Source organism: Hydra viridissima, unplaced genomic scaffold (assembly GCF_058129835.1).
Source record: "Hydra viridissima isolate aposymbiotic clone 2 unplaced genomic scaffold, HvirCarnegie_v1 scaffold_1, whole genome shotgun sequence".
NCBI lineage: Eukaryota > Metazoa > Cnidaria > Hydrozoa > Anthoathecata > Hydridae > Hydra > Hydra viridissima.
In genome coordinates, this window is record NW_028324300.1 from 15,712,059 (window position 1) to 15,736,711 (window position 24,653).

General features: G+C 30.5%; 3 protein-coding genes across 3 annotated transcripts; 2 read left to right on the forward strand and 1 right to left on the reverse strand.

Moving 5' to 3' along the window:
- Positions 1–7,008: 7,008 nt before the first annotated feature.
- Positions 7,009–8,457, forward strand: LOC149893552 (uncharacterized). The gene has a single exon (XM_090069038.1). The coding sequence runs from the start codon at positions 7,009–7,011 to the stop codon at positions 8,320–8,322; it is 1,314 nt and encodes a 437-aa protein (XP_089925164.1). The 3' UTR covers positions 8,323–8,457.
- A 4,768-nt stretch (positions 8,458–13,225) lies between these two features.
- LOC145187918 (uncharacterized) lies at positions 13,226–14,577 on the forward strand. The gene has a single exon (XM_080064439.2). The coding sequence runs from the start codon at positions 13,288–13,290 to the stop codon at positions 14,464–14,466; it is 1,179 nt and encodes a 392-aa protein (XP_079920565.2). The 5' UTR covers positions 13,226–13,287; the 3' UTR covers positions 14,467–14,577.
- A 7,274-nt stretch (positions 14,578–21,851) lies between these two features.
- LOC145187830 (uncharacterized) lies at positions 21,852–24,557 on the reverse strand. Its single transcript, XM_090073419.1, has 3 exons — positions 24,331–24,557; positions 24,113–24,228; positions 21,852–22,066 (listed from the first exon to the last, which is right to left on the reverse strand). The coding sequence occupies exons 1-3, from the start codon at positions 24,446–24,448 to the stop codon at positions 21,938–21,940; spliced, it is 363 nt and encodes a 120-aa protein (XP_089929545.1). The 5' UTR covers positions 24,449–24,557; the 3' UTR covers positions 21,852–21,937.
- Positions 24,558–24,653: the final 96 nt, after the last annotated feature.

The following is a 24,653-nucleotide window of genomic DNA, read 5'->3' on the forward strand; positions in this document are numbered from 1 at the left end:
TTTTTACACGTGATCAAAAATTTTATGACTAATTAAAGTTGTTACAAAAATAACAAAACAACCTGTGATTGAAAATTAGTTTGGCGTTTGGCAAAGTCTTAGTTCTAAGTTGCCAGCGTGTACATCATATTGATGTGTATATGATGTGTATTATAAGAGAGCTGTGCATTTTTTTTTTTTAAATTATTAAAAAATGTTTCTGGGTTTTTTTACATTTTCATTTTATAGAATTTTTTTTTTTTTTTTTTTACACTTTATAAATATAAAAAAAACTGATAAAAAAACGTTTTGAAAATTTTCTAAAAAACTGATTTTTATGGGGAAAAAAAGCGCTTTCTTTTCTCCTAACGATCGACGAAAAATAAATTAATTAAACTTTGATAACAATTAAAAGATTTTAGGAAAATTAAGTTATATCAATTTAAAAATAATTGAAAACTAATCTTATTAAATTGGTAAAAATGACAAGAAAGATATGTTAATTAGTTAAATTTTTGTTGTCTCAGTTGCCTCAGGTTGGCGTTTTTTCACGCAAAAAAAAAAATCTACACCTGTTTTGTATTTTTTGGGTAAACACGACTGACAAACCTAAGACTTGCAACTAGAAGCTTTAGACTGGCATCACCTGTTGTTTTGAGTTGGCAATGCTTCCTTCCAAATTCTACAACACTTTTTGCACCTCTTGATGTCTTTGTCTCTTGATGAGTTTTATCTGAAGCTACAGTAAATTTAATGTTGTGTTTCTTTAGCTGCTTTGGCTTTTTCGCAACATCGTTTTGCTTTATTTTGATGTACAAGTCTAAAAGGCTTCTCGAAAACCATAAATGTGCTTAAACATTGGCCTTCAACTCTCGTAATGTTGGCTCTTCTGGCTTTTTTTTTTTTTGTGTGTCAACATGGTGGTGCTTTAAAAGATTTTTCAAACTACCTTCGAGTCTTTCTGTGAAGTTTTGCAACATTTGATACGTTTGAGCACGAGCCCATGGTGTTGTTAAATTTTGAAGTTGGTGAATCGTTGGAATTTGATGCTGACCGATGTTAGATTGATGTTAGGTGATGTCAGACTGATGTTAGCTGACTAATATAGACTGGGATCTAAGATTAAAATGTGAAGACCTATAATTGAATAAATTAATTGATCAAGCTACTGAATTTAATTTGACCAAACCAATTACCTGGAATCAATTGTATTGCTAGTATAAATACTTTTGTGAGCAATTTAATGAATTGTTTCTCTTCCATCCAACGTGACTTGGATGTAAATACGGCGTTCGATGATCCTCCTATGCACCAGTCTTTTTATCGACAGGATATTGATTTGTAAAATGGTGGCAAAATAGTATCGCCAGAATTGGCACAATTACCGAATATATAATTAATTTTTTCATTGCTAGCAACCCATTTTAAAGGTCGTTTAGCACATCACCTGCAAATTATATGCTATTTGCCAGGAAACCCAATTTCGTTTACCACCAATTGCATGAAGTGTTATTTTCAGTTACAAGTGTTTTTCAAATGAAAGTACAAGTTATTTTCGTCTTAAGAATTTTTAGGTAGCAAACACTATCATATTTATTTACATTTAAATTAAATGAATCATTAAGTATTAATTAATTTAGCCTCACTCATCTTATTGCATAACTGTGAGCAATTATCACGTTTTCTCTTCCTCCGAAAAAACATTTCCTTGGTTTTTCGCTCCATAACTTTTTTTGGAACAAATTCACTTTTAAGAAGAAAAGTCTTAATGGTTATATAATTTTCTACAAAACTGTCTTTTTAGTTTAGTAAAATTTAATTTTGGTTTTGAGAGTTTGAAATCAATTTTTTTGAGAAAAAAACTTTTTCTAATTTGGGTGAGAACTTTAAAGTTTGCTAAGCGACAAATAAATTTTTTTAAAGATTTTTTCAAGCAAAAAATAAACTTTTTAAAGATTTTTTTAAAGATTCAATTCTCAAAGGTTTTTCTCATTTAAATATATATATATATATATGTATTTTTTTTATAATAAAATAAGTAATGAATAAAATGATTTTGTTACTTTTATAATAAAGTTAATAATTAATAAAGTATTAATTTTTTTAATAATACAGAAAAATTTTAATTTCATGTTAAACGGAGAAAGTTTAACGGACATTAAGTAAACAATATTTCGTTGAGTACCCTTTATTTTTTTTAAACTGCATCGTTTTGGACATCGTTAACATCGTTTGCTCCTGATCAATTTTTGGCATGTTGTTACCAGAATAGCATATCATGCTGCTTTTACAATCTCCCACACATCTTTTTATTCCGAGGGGGTTTTTTCGCTCGTCTTTCACAACTTTTTATAAATTTTCTATCGGATTTAAACGAGGTTTGTTGGTCAATCCAATTGTCTAGTACAATTATATTGGAATCATCCTTTAGTTTTATCCATCACTGTAATTCATCATCTTAGAAATATCCAACACTGTAATTCTTCAACCAGCAAACTTAACTGTTTTTGCATTTAATTGAATTTTAATTAGACTGTTTCTTTTTTTTGCCAGCTTCAAAACATGTGGTTTTACTTTAATCATTTTTAACTGAACATATTTAGAACATTTATGAACCATGATTAAAAATGTACAACATAACATTTTTTGAAAGGCTTGTGACAGGTTTGAGAAGCAAGTTAAAGACTTTAAAAGAGTAGGAACGTTTTACTTGGTGCATTTTATTTTATTTTCATCAGTTTATGTTTAAATTTTTTACATTTAAGAAACACGTGTTTAAAAGCGTAAGTATTTTTGAAATCTTTGATTTGACATTTTAAAGAAGTTTCTTGCTGTAAGTAATTTTTTGATTAGAAATTGGTTTTATAATTTATTAAAGAACTTTACAGGGGTAGTCACAGCTTCCTATACATTATAAATGTTTCTTCTAGAAAAAAAATAACATTAAACTTAAAAAAAAAATTCTTTTAGTTGTATCTTGGGTAATTCACATAAATTTAACCAAGTGACTACGTCATCATGCTATCATGTGTGTCATAACTGCTTGATTTTTATAATTCTGAGAGAAAATATTACCACCAAGAAAAAAGGGAAATTTGAACAACCAAGTGGCGCTGGAGATATTGGTTAAAAAAGTTTTCTCTTTCCACACTGCAGTTTCGACCCCTCTCGCCGTAAAAAGATAACTTTGTACTTTTATCAATAATTTTGTTAATATTTTTCTGATGAAAGTTCAATAAAAGAAAAAGGAATCTACTAAAACAGCTTTAATTATAAGGGAAGAAATGAATACCGTACAATTTTTAGTTTTTTGTATTTAAAGTTAAATTTTATCCAGCCCTTCGTTAATGAAAAGTCAATTTTGGCTTGATAAGCAAAAAAAATATTTTGCACTTATCATCACACATTTATCTATAAAAAAAAAAAAAAAAAAAAAAAGGTAATATATTGAAAGCTTAAGCTTTCGCTCTAAAGGTTAAGGAGGTGGTTTAATTGCTCGATTAAAGGTTAAGAAGTGGTTAAATTGCTCAATTAAAAATTTTCCCTTACATATATTTTAAATATATGTAAAAATCCCTTTGATGGTATCGACGCTTCAACGGAAAATATTATGCCATTAACAGAGATCCAGTAGTTAGAAAATGTAGCTGCGTAAATGGTCTATGTGGATGTATAAAGTAGACTTTTATATTTCTGAACAAAGTTAATCTCTTCCACCATTTCAATCCAATAAATTAAAATCAAAATGACATCAAATGAAATTTTGATTTAATTTGTTCGATAGCAATTTCTTTGTTTTAATTTTTATGGCTGTTTTTTTTTTTTTTTTTCCCGCATTTTTTAAAAGTAAAAGCATCTAGATACACTTTAACTCATGCTTGTTTGTTTAAAACTGAAAGTCATCATTCAAAATATTAGGCTGATGAACAAAGTTTAAAAAGAGAAGCAGCAAAGACCTTTAAGTAATAATGTATTGAACTCTTTGACTTTTGTGTTCTCAATATTAATGACGTCATTATAAAAATTATTTTAAATTCGATTTATTTCAAATGATTCAACTTTTTAGCTCGTAATTAAATAACGAGTAATAAAGTTGAGATGTTTTTTTATTAAAGAAAGTATTGGATAAATCGAAATTAAAATTTAGTTTTTAAAATTAAATATTAAAATTGAAATTTTTAAATATTAAATATTTTTAAATATTAAATATTTTAAATTTTAAATATTTAAATATTAAAATTGAAATTTAAAATTAAATATTAAAATTAAATATTAAAATTAAAAATATAAAAGTTTTTAAAATTAAATATTAAAATATAAATATTGTAACAGCTTTTGGCAATGTCTTCATAAGGCATATAACAAAATTGTAAATTTTAAAAATTAAGAACTGTTTCTTAACTTTTAAAAAGACGAAACATTAAGAACACTGCTATGTTTGTTATCAAAATAGTAAGATTGAGTTAGAAAATAAATAGTCTTAACATGAGCTTATTTAAATGTCTAATAGACAGACTGGCTACTAAAATAAAAAGATGAAGTTTCATCCACTGTAAATTAATGTAAAGGGAGCTGTAATCCCGAATTGAAATGACTTTCAAAAAGGTTCTTCTAGGGATTAGAAACTTTCTAAACAAAACAAAGTTTTGCCACCTAAAAAAAAACTGATCCTAAAAAACCTACCGACCTGACGGAAAAACAACAACATGCAATAATTGAAACATCAAATTTACAAAAAAAAAAAAGAGATCGACGAAGATATGATGATGATTAATCAAAATTTGCAATAGTACTGTCTTCCGTTTACTTTTACTTTCTTAAAGCAAACACAAGGTTGTTATAAACTTTATAAATCTTCTCTTTGATAATAAAAAAAAAAAAAAAAAAAAAAGCTTCCTTCTATAAATTATTAGCGTTCAACTTTTACTCAATCATAATCCATGAAAAGCCTTCAAATATCGTTAAATTGTATTTACAAACATTTCTGATTTAAAGCCGTTAATTGTGTCATATAGGAACGTTATGTATTGTCAGTTTTTATTGCCACTTACCATGATTGCTTCCGCGCAATCCGATTACATTTACATTCGGACGGAAAAGTTGACTTCTATAAAAAAAAAAGAGAAAACTTAATAAAAGTAATGAGATTATTTTTTTTTTTTGAGAAGATTCAATGGTTATTTCTTTTTATACTCCAGCTGCATTAAGAACCCATTGAAAAATTAGTTTTTTTTTCAAAGAAGAAACGGATTTATTAAAGAGGCATATGGCTCTAAATGATAGGAATTGAAAATTGATGTGTACAAGTCTAAAAAGCTTCTTGATAAAATCTATGTGGTCATAATAATACAAAATGTGAATCATAAAAAATCGCAAGGAAGTGTTACTGTTGTTGGGTGTTATTGATATTAGAAAAAATATTGTTAAATCTTACAATTTTTAAATTCTTTTTTTAAATAGAAGGTTATTTCTATTTTAATTGTGTATCTCTGTATATCGTATATATGTATATTGTGCATCCCCTGTATATTATATATATGTATATTACCAAATCAATGAATTTCACCCTGCAAAAACCTGTGAATAACACAAAAGAAAGGTGACACATTACCCCTCTTACCGTTAATATACCTAATGTTTTCCCTATTGGGAAAACAATAACATTTACTATATATTCTCAGGCGCGGATCTAAGGACTGGCCATTGTGGCAATGGTCATATAGTTTAAATTTAACGGCATTCACGTCAGTTTTGGATTTTTTCGCTTAAGGAATATCCCTAAAAATTTAAATATGTCTGACGTAATTTACTGATCTTGGATTTAGAGATTCCTGCTATGGGCACAACGGCTCTTATTATACGTTACCGACGTTTTATTCAATCAATAAATGCTGTAAAAAAATATTAAAGTTTCGATCTTTAATCGAAATTTCAACTGTGAGAATAAAATTTGGCCTTACAGTTACAAATTCCTGGATCCGCGCCTGATGCTGGTGTGTATATGTTGTTACATGAACAATTTATATGCTGAGTATAACTACAGAAACCAGTTTTTGATGATGTACCTATTTTCTTGGTATTGCAACACAGTACCAATAAAATAGTATTACAAAAAAATTAACTTTAACATTTAAACGAGATAATCATGATTTTTATAAGGTAAACGAGATAATAGCGAATTTTTATTCATGAAGTAATAAGATTATGACGAATTTCTTTTCGAGAAGTAACGAGATTATGACGAATTCCTTTTTAAGAACGAGAATATGACGTGTTCGAGAACAAAAGGATTATCTATAACAGTTTATAAACAAAATAGCATCAAAGTTAAACTTCGCCAAACCTTGTTTGTTGATTGAACTGTCGATTAATATTGTTTGGTAATTATATGTTTAGTAATTATGTTATTCACTTAACGCTATTTCTTTAAACATTTTGATAATTGGTTCAATTTATCACAATCAACGTTGATCTCCGACTATGATGACATATATCATCATCCCTTTGAGTTTTGAAATCTTTGAGTTTTAAATTACTTCCTGCATCCTTTATGAATTTATTAATTTCGAAAGATCGAAAGGTTTACAAACACAGTTAAAGTGAAATTTTTAGATTTTTGAAACTGAAATTTATAACAACGAGCGACTTATATAAACTATTTTTTGTTGTTTTAGTCAACATTTGTTTCAGAAAACAGCTTTTCTTGCTTCTGTTACTCAACATCAATTCGCGAATAAACTTGTTTAGTTAAAAACGTCAAGATATTTTGGCGTAATTTTAAATTCTTTGGATAAATTTGCAAGTTAAGTTTTTTGTAAAAAATTGTGTTCATTTTTTTAGTTACATATATATTCAGAGCCTGTTTACCTTACGGTTTTATATAATCCTTAATCTCTTTGGTTCGTTTATCTTTTTAGGTTTACTTTTTTTTGTTTGCTTTTCACAAATACAATTTTTTAAATTTAAGTCCAGTGATCAATATATAAAGTTTGTAAAGATGGCGCCTTAACCACGGTTAACAAAGAGAAAATGACGAGAAGTTACTCTGAAGTCCTTTTACGCGAAGAACTCAACGACGGTCGATTAATTCCTATATTAAAGCCTATACACTCCACAGTTAAAATCAATCCAAGAAAATACGCAGCGTTAGAGAGAAGTTATCATAACTTAAAAGAACTCTATACTCATTTATCCAGTGGCTGGGAAATAACATGCGTAAAAGAAACTCGAGGTAAAACAACTGACGAAGAAATCTTACTAAATTTGACCAATAAAATAATTGAATGTCAGTCAACCAATGGGTTGACAAAGGAGCACCTTATTCCAAACGAAGACGTCACTAGTTTCAGGCAGGTTTCATTTAAGTATTTAAAAATGTCGAACACTGTCTTCCATAAATGTGTAACAAACGAAAAAGGGACTGCTCTTTTAACGTTCACATACGCAACCAATGAGAAGCATAATGTTGTGAAAATGAACATTTTTTACGTCGATTTTAAGACCCTCTTAGTAAGAAAATACGACCATCTTTTTGTACTTCGTTGCATCTTGGAGTTTAAGTTTAAGATTGCTCTTGCTGAAGATGTTCTCTACATCATCTGGCCATGTGAGGGTTACATTTCTACTTTGATCATGGATAAATGTCTCTCAAACTTTAAAAAGACTGATATCGGTTTTGACATAAGCGAAATACCTTATGTTATATCCACACATGCAAGAAATGTTGTGATAACAATTCAAGATAGTGACTTCACTGACTCGGTATTTTCTGTAAATGATGCTTCTTTAAGACTGTCAACGTTTTTTTCACCCACCACCATGTTGTATAACACAAAAAACATCATAAAAGATTTATCTAATTTAGTATACTTTGAGCATCCAGCTGATGCTTATCTTATCAAAATGGCGCAAAAATCTGTGTGGGTTGTCACAGAATGGCTTTTACCTGAGATGACATTGGACAAAATCATAATTTGTAGAGGAACCCACGAAGGTAGAATATGTCAACTTTTAAAAACTCTCGAATGTAGAGAAATTTTTCAGCAATACAAAACTTATTTCAACACTCCGAACGAAAATCAGTACTGTATTGAAGTTTGCAAGACAACCTGGAAACTCTTTATTTGGTCATCTAAAAATCACATTCTGATCATTAATCTTGAGACTCTTGAAATTGTAGGATTGATTGAAATGAACTGTAAAAAATTCGTCGACTACAAAACCGAACGTTATAATTACGAACTTAAAATTTCACCAGGGGGAGAGATGGTTTACGTTTTAGTAAAGAAAAGTAGAGCTGTTGTTCACGTGGAAGCATTTTGCATTCCATTAAGTTTACTTTGAATATTCAAAATAATTTTAATTAACATAACAAATAACAAATTTACAATGAAGATTTGCGAAAAAAATAATTACAATCTTTACACCCATTTTTTTTATCTGGGAATTAAATGATATTTATTTACTCCTCAGTAAAAATCTTGCATTTTTCTTTCATTCATTAAATTTTTACTCCCTGTTTTCACGGTTTACAGTGTGCAACAAAAATGCTGAACAAAAATAACAACTTTAACCATATAACTGCGTATTGCCGAACTCATAAATTTCATACGATTGTCGTGTTCATCTTCCGTAAATACTAAAAATACAAAAGAACAATTTTTTATCTTTAAAACTTTAATTAATTTTTTAACGATTTTCAAAACATTTTAGTTTTCCGGTATTTTAGCAACATCTGTTTTTTAGCAATATCTGTTTGTTTTTTTTTCAAAAATAGCTTTTTTGAAAAAAAACAAAAACAAAAAAAAAAAAACGTTAATGTTATGTGTTGCACAAATCAAGAGTAAAAGCTCTGAAACATTTTTGCAACATTTTTGAAACAGATATTGCTGAAAAAAAAACATTTTTCATTCTCCGTCGGAAAAGCAAAATGTTTTTATTTTTATTTTATACAATTTTTCTGTCTCTATATAATAAAAAAAAAATGGAAAAAATGAAAAAAGTCATAGAAAGATACTTAGCAGGTCTTTTAAATTGAATGTTTGAACAACGAAATTATAGAAAATTGCTTTTAAGAAGAACTAAACAAACTATTGTAAATGATAGCCTGCATTTGCAACTGTGATTGGCGCTTAAACAATCTGAGTACATAGCTGTCACTGTTATGGTTGAAACATATAATTGCTAAGTGTCCATTAAATGGCGAACACCTTAGTAATAATCAATATTATAAAGGTATTTGCTATTTAAAAGACCAATAGAGTTCCGTGAGAGTTTTTACCCAGAAAAAAGCAAGAAAGTTTAAAAGTTTTTGTCAAACATAAAATTAAAATGGTCTGCAGTTCTCTACATCAGTTATCCAAGTTGCATCATCAAGCATCAAACTTTCATTTACAAATATAATTGTCATATTATAAAAACACTCATCAACTTCATTGGTTTCACATATGGATTACAATTTTTTCTCCCACTGTCTTGCGTTGATTTTTACTTCCAATCACGGTGAAAGAAATTGCCCTAAAAGAAAAATCTCCTGGGGCAAGACAATAAGTTTTGTTTTATACCAAATTCAAACTTTTCAGATGTCAAGTTTAGCATTTTAATTGAAGCATGTTATGCAATTCTTTCATTAGAAACTTTCTCACTCATTCGAATATTTTCAGCTCATTCGAATATTTTCAGCTCATTCGAATATTTTCAGCTCATTCGATGTGTTTATGATTTCTTAACAACACCTTTGTGTCAATTTTAATTATATTCTTTGATGTTACATTTAATCAAATTTTAATGAAATTACAATTTAACTAAAAGATGAAGAACTTTATCAAAGAGAAGAACTTTTCACTGATAAAGTTCTAAAAGATGTGAAAATCCGTTCGATTTTTAATTCACATTGAAAATAACACACCAATAATGAATGGCCATTCCAGCACAGCATCATTTAACACCTTTACTAATGTACGTCAATTTAACTGATTCTGAAGCTCTACTATTGCTTGAGGATGGAATGCACTAGCTTCAAGTTAAAAGAATCAATTTTGGATATATTCTGTTGTAATATTAATGGCTTTATGTCAAATAAAGCCTTTGATTCATGAGAGATATGATATTATCATGGATTCATAAGAGATATGATTATTATTATGATTATACCCTACAAATGCAACATAGCAGCTACACAGCATTTCGTACCAATCGTTACTGAAACGTAGCGTACTGAATAGTGGCTGAAATTACGTTGCAAGATGGTATTTTTTTTGAAAACAAAATACCGAACCAAATAAAACTTTGGATAATAATTTTTTTTTCTTATGTGCAAAAAAAAGCGTTTCATTTGTTTAGCAATTAATTATATAATTAATTTAAAACTTATCTTATTGAATAACTAGATGATTCTTACGTAAGTATGCTGTGGCATCATTACAAATAACTATAACTCATCATAAATTTACGTATGAAGAAAGGCATCAAAAGAGGGTAAGCAGGAAATATCCAGCCCGTAATGAAGCAATTTTCACAACCTCCATTCACAACCTACAGCTACAAAATCAAAATCTTTCTATCGAGAGCCTAACATTCTGTTACATGTTAAAATGTAATATCCAGTGACAGAAAATCCAGTGACTTGAAATCGGTGCTCTTACAAGAAGACATTTGCGTCAACAAGAGAATACTTGTGTCAAAATTGTTACTTACAAAACGCCGTAAGTAGTACTCATATGCTTTCATTGATGAAGCGCGTTCCCATGCCTCACGCAGCAACCGATGTCCATCAGCTGAATTTTCTTCAAATTAAAACAAAAAAGCAGCGCTTTCCACAAATTGTGTTTTGTTCGCATGAAAGGTTGACATAGTTAGAGCACAAAGTATGTTATTTACACTTCAACGACAAAAACACTTACTGATTTTTAGCGTGAAATGATAACGCTTTAACCTGTATATAGTTAAAAGATGGTCCGACGCAATTTAATGTTAGTTATGCAATCAAAATTTATTTGTACCCCCGATAGATTGATTAATTTGTTTATTTTTCAAATGTAAATACTACTTTTCAAATAATGATAAATGCGTCATCGTCAGTTTGAAAAAATGACGTTTTCATTTTTATTAATCTCCACCATTATTAGAGGATGAATGCCTTATGAAAGGAATCATAAAAATGATTAAACAAAAGTTGCATTTTAATTTTGAGACAAGCAATATGATTATAATTTTAAAAAAAGTATGTATATTTGGAAATATTTTAAAAACGTAATAATACAGAAAATGTATTTCAGAATGTTTAGACAAGTGTTATGTTTATACAAAAAAGTTGATAATCGTTTCCTTTGTTAAAATTTTTTGTTTAATGATGATTAGTGAATGCATGAAAAAAGATTGTGCAATCAATTTACATGAAATATATCAACTAAATCATTAGCAAATAAATTAATATGATTACTTTAGAAACAGGTCGATAGAACAAATTATTTTAACAAAGTCTAGTAACAAAGTTTTAATTTTCAAAAATATAAAACTATTTTACTATCAGATGTACTCAAAGAATTTCTATTATGAAAGGTTCCAGTTTTCTTCGAATATTGGCTTTGTCAACTTTTACTAAGGTTTTATCTTTTATAAAACTGTCACATTATTGCACATGCATAGTATTGCATTGCGCATGCATAGTGGCAGTACTTGACATAACTAAAAAAATTTTTAAATAGGTAGTAAAAATCTCACTTAAGGAATAAAAAAAGTTGCTTATTGGAATATTACTGAAAAGTAGTAATGAAATATAAGATTTTTACTTTTCGTTAAATAATATAAGTAGTTAAAAATCTCATACTACACCGGGATATTTCAATCCAACGATAGCGTTTTTTTAAAAAAACGGTGTTTCGAGAAAATTCTAAAGCAAAACTGCTAAAAATAATTGCGCCGATCTTAGTTTAGCATTTTAAAATTTTAACTTTTTTATAAGTCTTTTTATTCATTTAAATCATTTATTTGAACAGTTATTTACATTTTTGTCATTATGTGATCAATCTGGTCAAGTTATCAAATTAAAAAATTTCATAAATTAGGCAGCAAATTTTTTTTTTAAAAAAAAAAACTCCAATTATGTAGCTTTAGACAAACAATGACCACACCTTCAATTTTGAATTCTTTTAAATGTTAACAGTTGCAAAAGAATTCTTCACTTTTTTAAAGGATAAGACATTTTATTGGTAAGTAACAGACAAACTGTCTTCAGTGTTCCATTCCTTTAATTCAATGTTCCCCTTAAGTTTACAATGTAAATTATTACCACAGAAGTAATATTGGAGAAAAGTTTAGTTTTTGCTGTGGTAAAACTTCCCGTTTCCATGAGATTTTTTGGTACAGTAGTAATCTTTTATTTGCAACACTGAAAATGTGGGAAAAGTTTGGTTTATTCGCAAAATTTTATGGAGAATTAAAGTTTGATTGCGCAAAAACCGCCAATCACAAAGTTACTTTTTACTTAACGATGTCATAAATTGTTACGGTTTGGTGCACACCATCATTTTTTTATTTTTTTTCCCATTAAATTAAAATTTTTATAGAAAAACTTTTAGCTCAGAATTTAAGAAAGACAAAAGATTTCCATCTGTTTGTTTTAAAGGAAAACTTAAAAAATTAAAAGTGATAGAGAGCAGTTGTTTTTCTGAAACCTAATTCGGATACATTTTGGAAATAGATTTGCATGCGCATGGGGGATTTAAAAAGGGTTTTATTGATAGTTGACTAAGAGGCCACTTAATAAAATGAAATTCGTATTAAATTTTTTTTTGTAAATATTTAACATTTAGTCATTTAAAATTTAAATAAATGGAATTTAGAAAAAAAGATTGACGTCGGGACGATACGTATAGGATTCAAGTACGCAAATCGTCATGAATAATCGTATAAACAAAGAAAAAAGTGAATTCGTTGAAATGAAAAATCTATTGATCGAATTTAATTTTTTAAAAATATTTTTAAAAATTCCTTTTAATTTTTTATTTAAAAAAAAAAAAAAAAAAAAAAAAAGTCTTATAAAAATCCAATAAAACGTAAAAACAGTTGGCAAACGATTATTTTTAAGTTAATCGTTATGGGTAATAAAAAAAGTGTGCAAAACAGATTGCCATCAAGTGAAAAAATAAATCTTGGCAACATACTTCGATAATTAGTCAACTCAAAGTAATAGGAAGTTTTTAAAAAACCTGTCATCCGCAAACATCAGCGTGTTAAACTAATTTGCGCAAGTTTATCTGAATTTTTAAAATAGCTCAAGCGAACAAAGCATTTACAAGCGCTATAAAAATGGGAGGTGTAATATTGTACAAATCGAATAAGGTAAAAAAAGTTGCGAATAAGAAAGAGGTTTTAATAACTGTTATGCGACAACCGTCGATGAAAATAAGTTTCGTTAGCTCTGATGAAAAAGCGAAAAAGCCAATTCTGAGTTGTAAACCAAGTTTACAAAGACAGAGAAAGTTTTCAGGAGAAGATACTGAGCGTAGCCCACGTGAAGTATCATATGTAAACATTCAGTTGCGCCAAGCCTCAAAGACGTTATGTCATTCTGACGGTTTAAATGCGCTAAACTCTATGTCGTCTGCAAATCAAGAAGAAAAATACCAACTTTCTTCCCTTGAAGATAAGATACTCGTCCCTCAAAGCAATTCTTTTCATAACGAACCTAAAAAAGAAACGACTGATCCTGTTTTAGTTCAAAGAATGAACAAATCCAGAAAGATTTCTTTGCAAGCAAAAAGCTCAATAATACCAAATAATCTTAGAAAAAGATTTTCCATGGTCAGTCCGCCGCAATTAAACGAGAGTTTTTCAAGCTTTGATAAATCAGTCTCGGATACTCCATCAAAACGTAAAGCTTGGGGTTTGGTTTCTTCTTTGATAAACAGAAAAGTATCTGCAGTGGAAGAGAAAAAATATAAACGAACAATTCAAAAAAATTTGCATTCATTAACAGAGCTAGAGCAGCCGCTCATAGTGGAACAATTACTTCGCTTTATAATTAACGACGAGTGCGACAAACTTAAATATACCCTTAACAAGCTAGATACTACAGATATTCCAGGAATAAAGACACTTGTTCATCAAGCCGCATATAAAGGATGCTCGCGATGTTGTTATACGTTGTTAAAGCAGGGTTTTCCCATTGATCGAACTGACATAGAGGGGTGGACGCCGCTGCATGCTGCAGTACTTGCAAACAATATCAATACAGTGGGATATCTTATACCCCTATATAGTAGCGTAAATATCGTCGACTCTCGCGGACTGTCGCCTTTACATGTGGCTATATATAAAAAAAACCTTGCTCTTGTTCGTCTCTTGGTAAAAGCATCGGCTGACGTACAGTTGGATTCAGGAAGCAAGACGCCGTTTCAATTGGCCATCGATTTAAAGCACACAGAAATTTTAGATTATTTTATACTGTCGAGCAGTTCTTCAAAAAAAAGTTCAGTTATTCTATAAAGTTGGAACGATGAAGTTTTTATGAACCTTTGTATTATAGTAGAATTGTATATACGTTTTAACTTTATTAACTTTATTCTCCCGAAGTGTAAAAAAAATAAATTTCGAAATTAAAAATGTTGATTTCTTTCCTTTTTAAAGGTAAAGTTGTATGTTAAAAGACTCAACGCTACTAAAAATCTTAAAATGTTACAAAAAAAGGTTCAAGCGTATCTCTTATAATTCGTACCCCTAAATTTATTATCTCCTAACTTATATTTTAAAAGTTGAATTGTTTATTAAAATTGAACAATTCGATTTCAATACAAATTTAAATAGGTTCTCTTTTTTTTTTTTTTTTTTATTTTTGTACGACTATTTTTCAATTTCGTCACACAAACCCTCCTCTTCTACCGAGCGAATCGTAACTTTCTATACGCAGGATTAAAATGCAAAGAGTTATGAAAATAAACATGTTCATTTCATGTGGGTTTCTTAAAATATTCCCAAGACAAACCTAAAATAAATAATTAAGTTAATCAAAGCAGAATTATATTTTAAGTCGAATTAATTTTTCGAAATAATTTATTTTTGTCTCGGTTGTTCAAGGATAAATATGAAGATTTGTTTCGCCTGGTGTAACTTTTTTAAATTATGACTCACGAATATCATTCGTGTTGAGCAATAGCATTCATACATTACGTCAAAAAATTATTATTTAGAAATATGATTTTATTTGTTTAAATATAAGATAAATAGTTCACATACCTTTTCCCTCACGAATCTTAATGAAATTGAGTAGAATATATCCTAACAAAAAACTCTCTTATAAAACATCGAAAAAATATCTTTATTACGAAAAAAAAAATTTTAAATCTGATTTTCGAAATTTTTAATCTGATTAACGAATCATACTTAAAATGCCATACAAATATGTTAAAATGGTGGGGTTGCTGGACAATTTTGTAAAATGGTGGTGGTGGTGGTGGTGGGGGGGGGGGGGGGGTTTGACGGAAAATTTTTTATACTGACGATGAAAAAACTTCCGAGAATAATATTAATAAACAAATTCATTTCTTAAAAATACTTTCATTAAACATTTTTATGCATTTTAATGTACTAAAAAATACAGTAAATCTTAGTGAAACTAGGTTGGCAGTGGGTGGTAAATGACACTTACATTAACGCTCTTTGTTTTCCAGCTTTCTTCTTCATTTTCTTCTTCTTCATTTTCTTCTTCTTCATTTTCTTCTTCTTCATTTTCTTCTTCTTCATTTTCTTCTTCTTCATTTTCTTCTTCTTCATTTTCTTCTTCTTCATTTTCTTCTTCTTCATTTTCTTCTTCTTCATTTTCTTCTTCTTCATTTTCTTCTTCTTCATTTTCTTCTTCTTCATTTTCTTCTTCTTCATTTTCTTCTTCTTCATTTTCTTCTTATTCACAACAAGGAGAAAAAAAATTACATTTAAAACGCATAATAATGATAAGGATCGAAATTACTATTAACTTATACTACAAATCATCTTTTCTTGACAGATACCAAATAGAAAATCAAAACAGTTTTAAATTATAAAGCAGTGAGAGAAAAGACTGATGGCTCGGGGGGGGGGGGGAGGGAGGAGGCATGATCGTCAAAGGGACATGATCTACCCTTTCTAGAGGATTATAGGAAAACGATTTATAATTTTGAACAATAGATTAACGCAGCCAAACAGTAATTTAAATTTATTACATAACTTTATTAAATTTTTACCTTTTTAATGTTTTTGAAATTTTTAAATATTTTATAGAACTTTTTTTTTTTATTCATTCATTCATTAGGGAAAGAGCGCAAAATAATCTTTTGGGGTAAAACAATCCTTCATTTATTTAGTACGTTATTAATTCTGCCACCAAGTGAAATTAGCATTAAAAATATTCTTTAAGGATACAGCAACATTTTGTGTTAACCACTGCGTCACTTTATGTAGATTTTTACCTTTTTTTTAGGCTCCGAGGTATCTGAAGTAAGTTAAAACCCATCTTCATTACAGTACTAAAAAGTTTAATCCTGCACTAAAATAAGGTTTATTCTGTAACTTGCATAGAAACCTTTTTGGCAGGCTTTACAATAAAATCAAAGTAACTTTCATTACATGTTACCAACAACGCGGGCTAAATGGTTCCAAATATTAATGAAAGGGAAGAGTCCTTAAGAAAAAAATCACATAGAAATTTGTAATAACTCTGTCTCTGGGTGAAGAAATTTATTCAGGTGATGCGGAATGTTTATACTGCACTGAGAACTTTGTCAACTTGTACTTATTGTTTGTATTTGTGTTTTTTTTATTATTTGTATTGAAAAATTAGCGGCAAATAGTCAGTCAGCTGATCTTGAATTATACGTACTTTAAAAAAATAACATCGTTTGGGTCATATGAATAGTTTTTTGTTAGGGTGATCATTTTGCACTACCTTCCCACGTAATTTTAGGGTGCATATACTTACATACTTTTAGATCATAAAAAATTATTATGCTATCCATAACTAACCCGTAAACTTTTCATTTGCTTTTTTTTTTAACGTAAGTTGTTGTTGTAAATAATCTAAATACTATAGAATCGCAAAAAAATACTGATACAGAATGAAAATTTTACCTTGATAAATCTATTTTTATCTAAATAGTTTTTGTAAAAAAAAAGGTACGCAAGCTACTAATACACGAGCTACTATAATAAGCCAAATGTAGTTTGAAAACTTCCATAGAGTCGTTAAAAAATGATTAAAACTACAAAAATTGTGATTGAAAGATTGCACACCATCCAAGGATTTCTTTCTAGTACTCCACACAAAATTAGCGACACGAAAACGGGTTTTTGTAAAGACCAACCAGGGATTGTATTCATCGAACGGGTGTTGAGCTGTCACAAAGTACATGTCTTTATATTCCTGGGGTCACTTATAAATCGGATGAGAGCTGGAAAGGAAAATTAAACACGTTCTTGCTTTTCGTTTAACAACTTATTTTGTTTTCTATTTTTGATACTTAATCTTCTTGCATAAATTAAAATTCTTTCTATAAATTAAAATTATCTCACCGGTTTTTCTGAATGGCGCGTTTATCGAACCAAAAGAGGCGGCCGTATTCAAAAAAGCTTACCTATTATTCTGGTTGTGGATACTAAAATTTCTCATGATTAAAATTTCTTCGTCACCGGTATCTTGATATTCGTCAATGATTGTTCCCAAGCCTCATACTTGGTCTCACTGACATGGAATAAATAGAATCTCCTACAAACCAAAACAAAAATCTGTGAGAAGAACAAAGTTAAGTTGTTGCCTCCACCCAAATAAAACAGATTTTTAAGAGAACTTTATATAACAATGAAACATGAACTTTTACTTTTAGGACAGTTGCACATGTAACATTCTGAGGACAGTAGATAGTCCAAAGTAAACGGCCACCATAGTTCTCCGGATGTACCAAATGTGGTGTTATACAAGAAGTCGTTATGGGCTAAAACTATAGACGTATTTTCGGTGTTTTCAAGAAACGGATTTCTCCATCCACGTATAGTTGCATTAACCGTTTGGTGAAGGGTCTTCATCTGGTTAACAACCTCAAACTAGAGTTCTGCGTATAATGGCTTGTAAAAGTTCAACTTGAAACTAAAAGTGTTACTGGATATAAATTCATGTAACAATTTCATAAAAATTACAGCACAGAAACTACCACGATACTTACGTTTTGACTCCTACACTCTTCGGGAAATCTGTAAGTTATCGAAAGATCGGCAGTTTCGTGTCCTTAAAAATAACAATCGGGTTATATAATAGGATTAGATCGTAGGCTAAAACAAACCAACGAGAGTTTTTACAAAATTCTAAAATTTCAAGAATCAAAAATATTTAACACACTTTTGGATTGCCTTGACTAAACTATTATTATTGTTATCCATGGATACAAAGAATGTCGCTTTAACTGGATGGTTGTTAAAGTTCGTTAATCCATCGAGCAAATCTTTAAAATGTAATTCTTTCTAATGTAGTTCTGTCGCCCATAGTAAGCAGAATTAATTTCGGGATGTTGCTTTTTACCAACCCGCCTGCAATGTCTTAACTAGCGCATCTACACGACAGCAGATAGCAAGGTAAAGGATTGCAAAATGTTGTTGGAGCTGAAGTTCAAGTAAAAAAGAAATATAACACAAAAGACCCAGCTTTTGAAATCCTCAATACGGCTTTGAGTTAGACTAAAGAAACCTTATCATATGTGCGAGAAGTTTTGTTTGACGTACTTGTAACCAGTACAAGCTTAGCAGCTGTGAAAGAAAGCGGAATTGCTAGTGGGGTTTGTCCTAATGACACAACTTTAGCTGTGATTGGTGACACGGCTTTTGATGTGATCAATGAAACAGCTTTTGAAGTGATTGATGACACAACATTTAAGGTAACGGATGACACAGCTTTTGACACAACATTTGATTTAATTGGTGACAGAGCTTTTAATGTAAGCGGTGATACAGATTTTGGTGTTGTAGCTAAAAATAAGAAAGCAAACATCAATTTTACTCGGTGTTTCTTTGAATGCGCGTAAAGTTGAAGTTTCATATATAAGCAGTCATATCTGCACAAGAAAAAATCCAGCAATCTTCCAGTCCGTGTTCAAAGAAAGCCATACTATAACAAACTTTACCGGAAATTTTTAAACTCAGTTTAACAATGTTGTTCATGTTTCAAAAAAACTTGACAGACTTAGAGGGTAATTGAAATAAGCTTTAGTTTATACTTGACCTACGAAAAAACCTGTTTAAAAAAGAAAACCTAGTAACCAGGGTCCGATTAACCTCCAACAATAATAAAAAGTTTTAATCTCAAGATCCTTTCTTTCTCCATAACATAGCGGGGGGGGGGGGGGGGGGGGGTTGGACAAAATAATGGAAATAGCACTAATAATAGCAACCTGAGTTTCAAGTGTCTGTAAAACCGTCAATGACCGTTATATTTTTATTTTTATCATCTATTTCTAACATACTTTGTTTATATTTCTAAATAATATTTTTCAAATAAATTGGTTTAAAAAAATGAAATTATTTCGACATGATAGACCTATCTGATTTCAAAAGAGGTCAAATTATTAGTGCCTGTATGGCAGGAGCAAACGTGAACAAAATACTCCAAATGCTAAATATTTCAAGAGGTACAGTCTTGAATGTAACGACAGTATTTGAAAAGTACTGTAAAATGTTGTCATCAAAGCGCAATTCTGGAAAGAAAAAAAAAAGGTTTCTAATAAGAACCGTCGCACTCAAACTCAAATTGTCACCAAGGACCACCAAATAACGGCCGTTAAATTTGCTGCTGAACTTAAAGTTTCGAAAATTCAGTTTCTATAAAATCTCTTTGTCGGGAGTTTAATAATGCCAAATTTTATGGAAAGGCTGCTATCCGGAAACCTTTGTTCTCAATAAAAAACGTTAGAAAATGTTTAGATGGTGTAAAAATCACTGGTCCGTGGAGCAGTGAAAGAATGTGATATTCTCAGATGAATCGTCAAATATCTTATTTCCAATCACTTGTTGAGTTTACGTCTGGAGGCAGCCTAAAGAAGCACTTAAACCCAACTTTTTTCCTACTGTGAAATACGGAGGAAGATCTGTGATGATCTGGGGAGTAATATTGTGGAAATCAGCCAGCCTCCCTGTTCCCCTTCACGGAAAAATCAATAGCCATGAATATTTGGCTATATTATTGGATCAAATCCATCCAATCGTCTTAGAACTGTTCCCGGAAGGCAACGTAATATTTCAGGATGACAATACCCCATTTCATATCGCTAAATTAATCTCAGAATGGCATGATGAACATTCTGAGGAAGTAACTTAATTTACCTGGTCACCATAATCGCCTAATCATTGAAAATTTGTGGTGTATGTTAGAAAATAATTTAAGAAGTCGATATCCACCCCCGAAATCTCTAAAAGAACTAGATGCAGTTTTGATAGAAGAATGGACAAAATTTCATTAGAACACATTCAAAGTTCGTACGAGTCAATACCTCTCCGGGTTCAAGGAGGTCCTATCCCTTATTAGAAGAAATTTGTTTATTTTTGAAGGTGTTTCCACTACTTTGTCCTCCTCTGTATTTACTATTTCTATTTGTAAACAATAACAAAAAGAAATTAAATAGCGTAAACTAATTGTAAAGTAATTGTTGTTCCCAGAAAGCATTGTGAAGAAAAGAAAGTACAAGGACAACAAACAAATAAATTTAAAGGGCTACCATCTTTAAGAAAACTCCACATTTCCCATATTACTGTTTTATCTTTTTCTTCAGCGAAGAAGATAATAAATTTCGTCCACAAACGTAAGCTCCAAATAATCAAAATATCAAATTTTATTTTAATGATTTATCAAAGAATTACATTTTTCTTTTAACTCTGTTTTTAATGTTGTACAAGCCAAACGAATTTTCGATGTGAATGCCATTTTTTTTAATGCCATGCTTAAGTGGTCAATTACTAGAATAAATGTATTATTGTAAAATATTTCATGTGGACACCTTTCTTCGCCTTTTTTCTTATGCATTTGAAATCGCCTAGAAATTTTTTGGCTTTGTTTTCATTTTTATCAAAACAAGCTTAATTGCACGTGAATGATTTTTTTCTTTTGAAATTTGAAGATGATTGAATAAAAACAAATGATTTTCGCCGTCAAATAAGAAGCAACTTACTAAAAAAAAAAAAAAAATGCTGTGAAAGCAGCTGCAGAAAGTTTTCCTACTTTAATAAAGTACTTTATAACAAGACTAATTAGGGAACCTCTCGTGCAGTCCGCATGAGAGTTTCCAAATTAAATAATAATCCACTTTACAGCTAATCCTTAGCATCTTAAATTTTTTGTTTTTGCAGTTAGCCCTAACTTTTATTCCATTTGTCAGATGGTCAAACATGTTTCTCATATTTGTAATCAACATCTTTGTCATTATTTTCTTTAGAATTCAATTTTAAAAAACAATAAATTGGGCGCGTGTGAAAATAACTAGTCAACGTTCAGTTAATTCGCCATAAATGGCGATTAAACTAATTGAAAATAATATAAACCATGTCGATACCAGAACGTTATAATCAAGCGATTAATCGATTATGACATTGTATCGATAAGAAAATATCGATGATAAAAATCAAATTTAAAAACCATTTTTAAAGCGCTTCAATAAATTTTTAAATCGAAAGAAAGTTGTCATCGAATTTTAGCCATTTATTGATATTTAAGAATCAAACTGATAATCAAAAATCAAAATTATCAGAGTTTTGTTGTTGTTGTTGCTTCTTAAATACGCACAACCAATTTTTATAACTTAAGATTATTTTCTGTTTTAATCGCAGTCTAAAAAACGTTTCCCAATAGTATTTTCAAGCAGAAAAGATTTTTGTTCATAAATCTCACTAACGCAATTTATTAAAAACGAGTTTTAAGTAAAAACATTTTTTTTTTTTCCTTCTACGGTGAACTTTATCGAATAGGAAAAAACTGTTTTTTCTGGTCTTTGTTGAGGGGAGCAGTGTATTTGGCTATAAGTTCGTTAAGCATTTCTTGGTTCCACTCTTTCTTCTTTTCTTTATTCGCATGATAGTTTTCGATCTAAAATAAAATAAAATGCTCACTGCAGTTAAATTACTGAGCTCGTTAAAAAGTGTGACCAAATCATAAATTCGACAGCAACTCATTTAACCACTGCTTTCCATGTCGGACATCATAAAATGTTGCAATGAAAAAACAAATCATCAAAATAAAATCAAAACGATGACAGTAAAATAAGTCTAGAAAAACTTGTAACTTAACTTATAGTATTACTCAACTGTAAGTTTACAATCAAAAGTGACGAACAAAAATTTTCAACAATTTAGTTTTAAAAAACTGATTTTTATCTTTCTTTTACGAATGTTTTTTGTAAATTTTTTTTTTTCGAATTTTAACTTTGGGGAATGTCTAGTGGATATATGACATCCAATTGTTGTATAAAGTTATTGTCATAACAATTTTCTTCTTAAATTTCAAAAAAATATACAACAAACGTTGAAGGTTCGTGCAGTTGTAGCTTTTTTTTATCAATTTAGTTTTTTATCAATTTTACACAGAAATAGGTTAATGTAGAGGACAAAGTTTCATGAATCAATTATGATCCAAACAGGCTGGACAATAGTATAATTCCGTTTTGGTGCTTAGATTATTTTTGCTTTTTATATATTTACAGCAAGAACGTAGAATTGAGAGAACACGAAGATTCAATGGAATGAATTTTTTAAAAAACTCAAGAAATTAATTTAGTTTACTGTAGAGTTGTTAGTGGGTTAAGAAAATTGAACCCAACCCAACCCAACCCACTGCCACATGAACCCAACCCAACCCACTGCCACATGAACCCAACCCAACCCATGGGTTGACCCACGGAGTGCATGCAAACATGTATAATTATACCGTTAAATTGGCGACATTTTAATACATTCTAGCCTATACAACCATATTAGATACAAATAATATGTTGTTACTCAGTTACTGTCACTATATGTGTTAGTAAGCAAACTAACAAAGAACAGCTTTAACATAAATGAGCACTATATTAGTGAAACATGTCATTTCGCATTCCCCAGCGTACTAATTCGATAGCTTCTATGTTAGCCGGTGATAGTTGCGACCTTGTGTCTGTAATGGAGTGCCCAACAGAAGAAATGTCTCTTTCTGACTGCGCAGAGCTTGCTGATATGCAGTATAGTCTGCGAGATGTTGCTGCTAGAATGGGATAATCGGCTGCGTTGTCCTTCCAGAAGGTTACGGGATTCTTGCACGCAGCAGTAACACGAAGACTCTTGTAGCTGGACAGTTCATGTTGGCAAGTCTCCTGTAGCACTGTTGCTTCATTATGTAATTGCGCGTCTTGCGTCTGTGGCCGATCTCGCGTTGACTGCATTGTTCGCAGCTCATCAAACGGGTCCGTTCTTCTCTTCTTTGCTGGCGCTTCCAATTGGAGTTGGACACCTTGTTCCATCAATTCTTCTGCTGCTGCTTTCCTGGCAATTTGTGTAGCAGCGGGCTGCATTTCAGCCAGAAGCCACTGATCGACGTCATTGAGCAAGTCACGCTTAAATCTTTTGTCAGCCGCCGTCACATTAGGTATAAATGCAAAATTTCTGAAAGAGGGATCTAGGAAACAAGATAGCCAATGCATTGCTTTAATAGATGTCCAAAACTTTAAATCTAAGTATTTAATGAGTTTTTGCCGAAATGTTGCTGCTGCTGTTGTCAATCCTGGTGCAGGTTGAAGCCGCTTAATCAGTAGGTAGTAAGACGGAACTACTAGTTGCATAGTTGGTTCAGTAACCTTCTCCATACCTTCAAATATATCTTTTATGCCGTCAGTCACATCACGAATTTCGACGGTTGGCTTTAATAAAACTGCGTCATTCGATAGCAAATCCGTTAAATCTTAAGCGCAAATAATGAAATAAACATAACGGTGAAACGGCGAAAATACAATGAAAATGCAGCTAAGGCGTGGGTTATCAGTGGGTTATACTTCCTCAACCAAACCCAACCCAACCCAACCCAACCCAACCCAACCCATGGGTTAACCCAACCCACTAACAACTCTGGTTTACCGTACTGGAACAGATAATAACAACAACCTACCGATTCATTGGCGCACAAGAGAAAAGCTTCAATTTCATCAGAGCAAGTTGTAGCGCCATAATTGTTGATTTTCCAACAATCGAACATTCGAGACATTGGCTCAATACACGTAGACGCTAAATTGGATAAAATGTGTAATTTCGGAAAATTCTCAAATAATAATACAAATAAATAAGCAAATATAAAAGGATCAAAAATTGAATTAATAATCCACTTACTTCCAACAACTTTTTTTTGAGGAGGTGCACGTGGTCGCAGAGCAGCGGGAACTTTACCACGCTTGACACCATATAAGATGGTTTGTTTTCGAGCCAAAAGTTGCTCAGTTAACTTCATGGTTCCTCTAGTATTCAACACCACATTTCTACTTTTAAAAAGAATTCATTATTCACCACTCAAGAGATTTCTAACTTTATGTTACAACACAAAATGAAAAATGGCGAAGAGAGGGGAAGGAGGAGGAGGGGAATATTATCATTCAAGTTTTTATTACCAGAAGAACAAAAACAAAAATAGCTCAGAAATGCTAATTTGATGTAAA

Coding starts and splice junctions, on each gene's coding strand:
- LOC145187830 (XM_090073419.1), bottom strand. CDS start 24,448: ATGAAGTTAACTGAGCAACTTTTGGCTCGAAAACAAACCATCTTATAT. Junction 24,229..24,330: donor TCAAAAAAAAGTTGTTGGAA/GTAAGTGGATTA, acceptor TATCCAATTTAG/CGTCTACGTGTATTGAGCCA. Junction 22,067..24,112: donor TCTTGTGCGCCAATGAATCG/GTAGGTTGTTGT, acceptor ATTTTATTTTAG/ATCGAAAACTATCATGCGAA.
- LOC149893552 (XM_090069038.1), top strand. CDS start 7,009: ATGACGAGAAGTTACTCTGAAGTCCTTTTACGCGAAGAACTCAACGAC.
- LOC145187918 (XM_080064439.2), top strand. CDS start 13,288: ATGGGAGGTGTAATATTGTACAAATCGAATAAGGTAAAAAAAGTTGCG.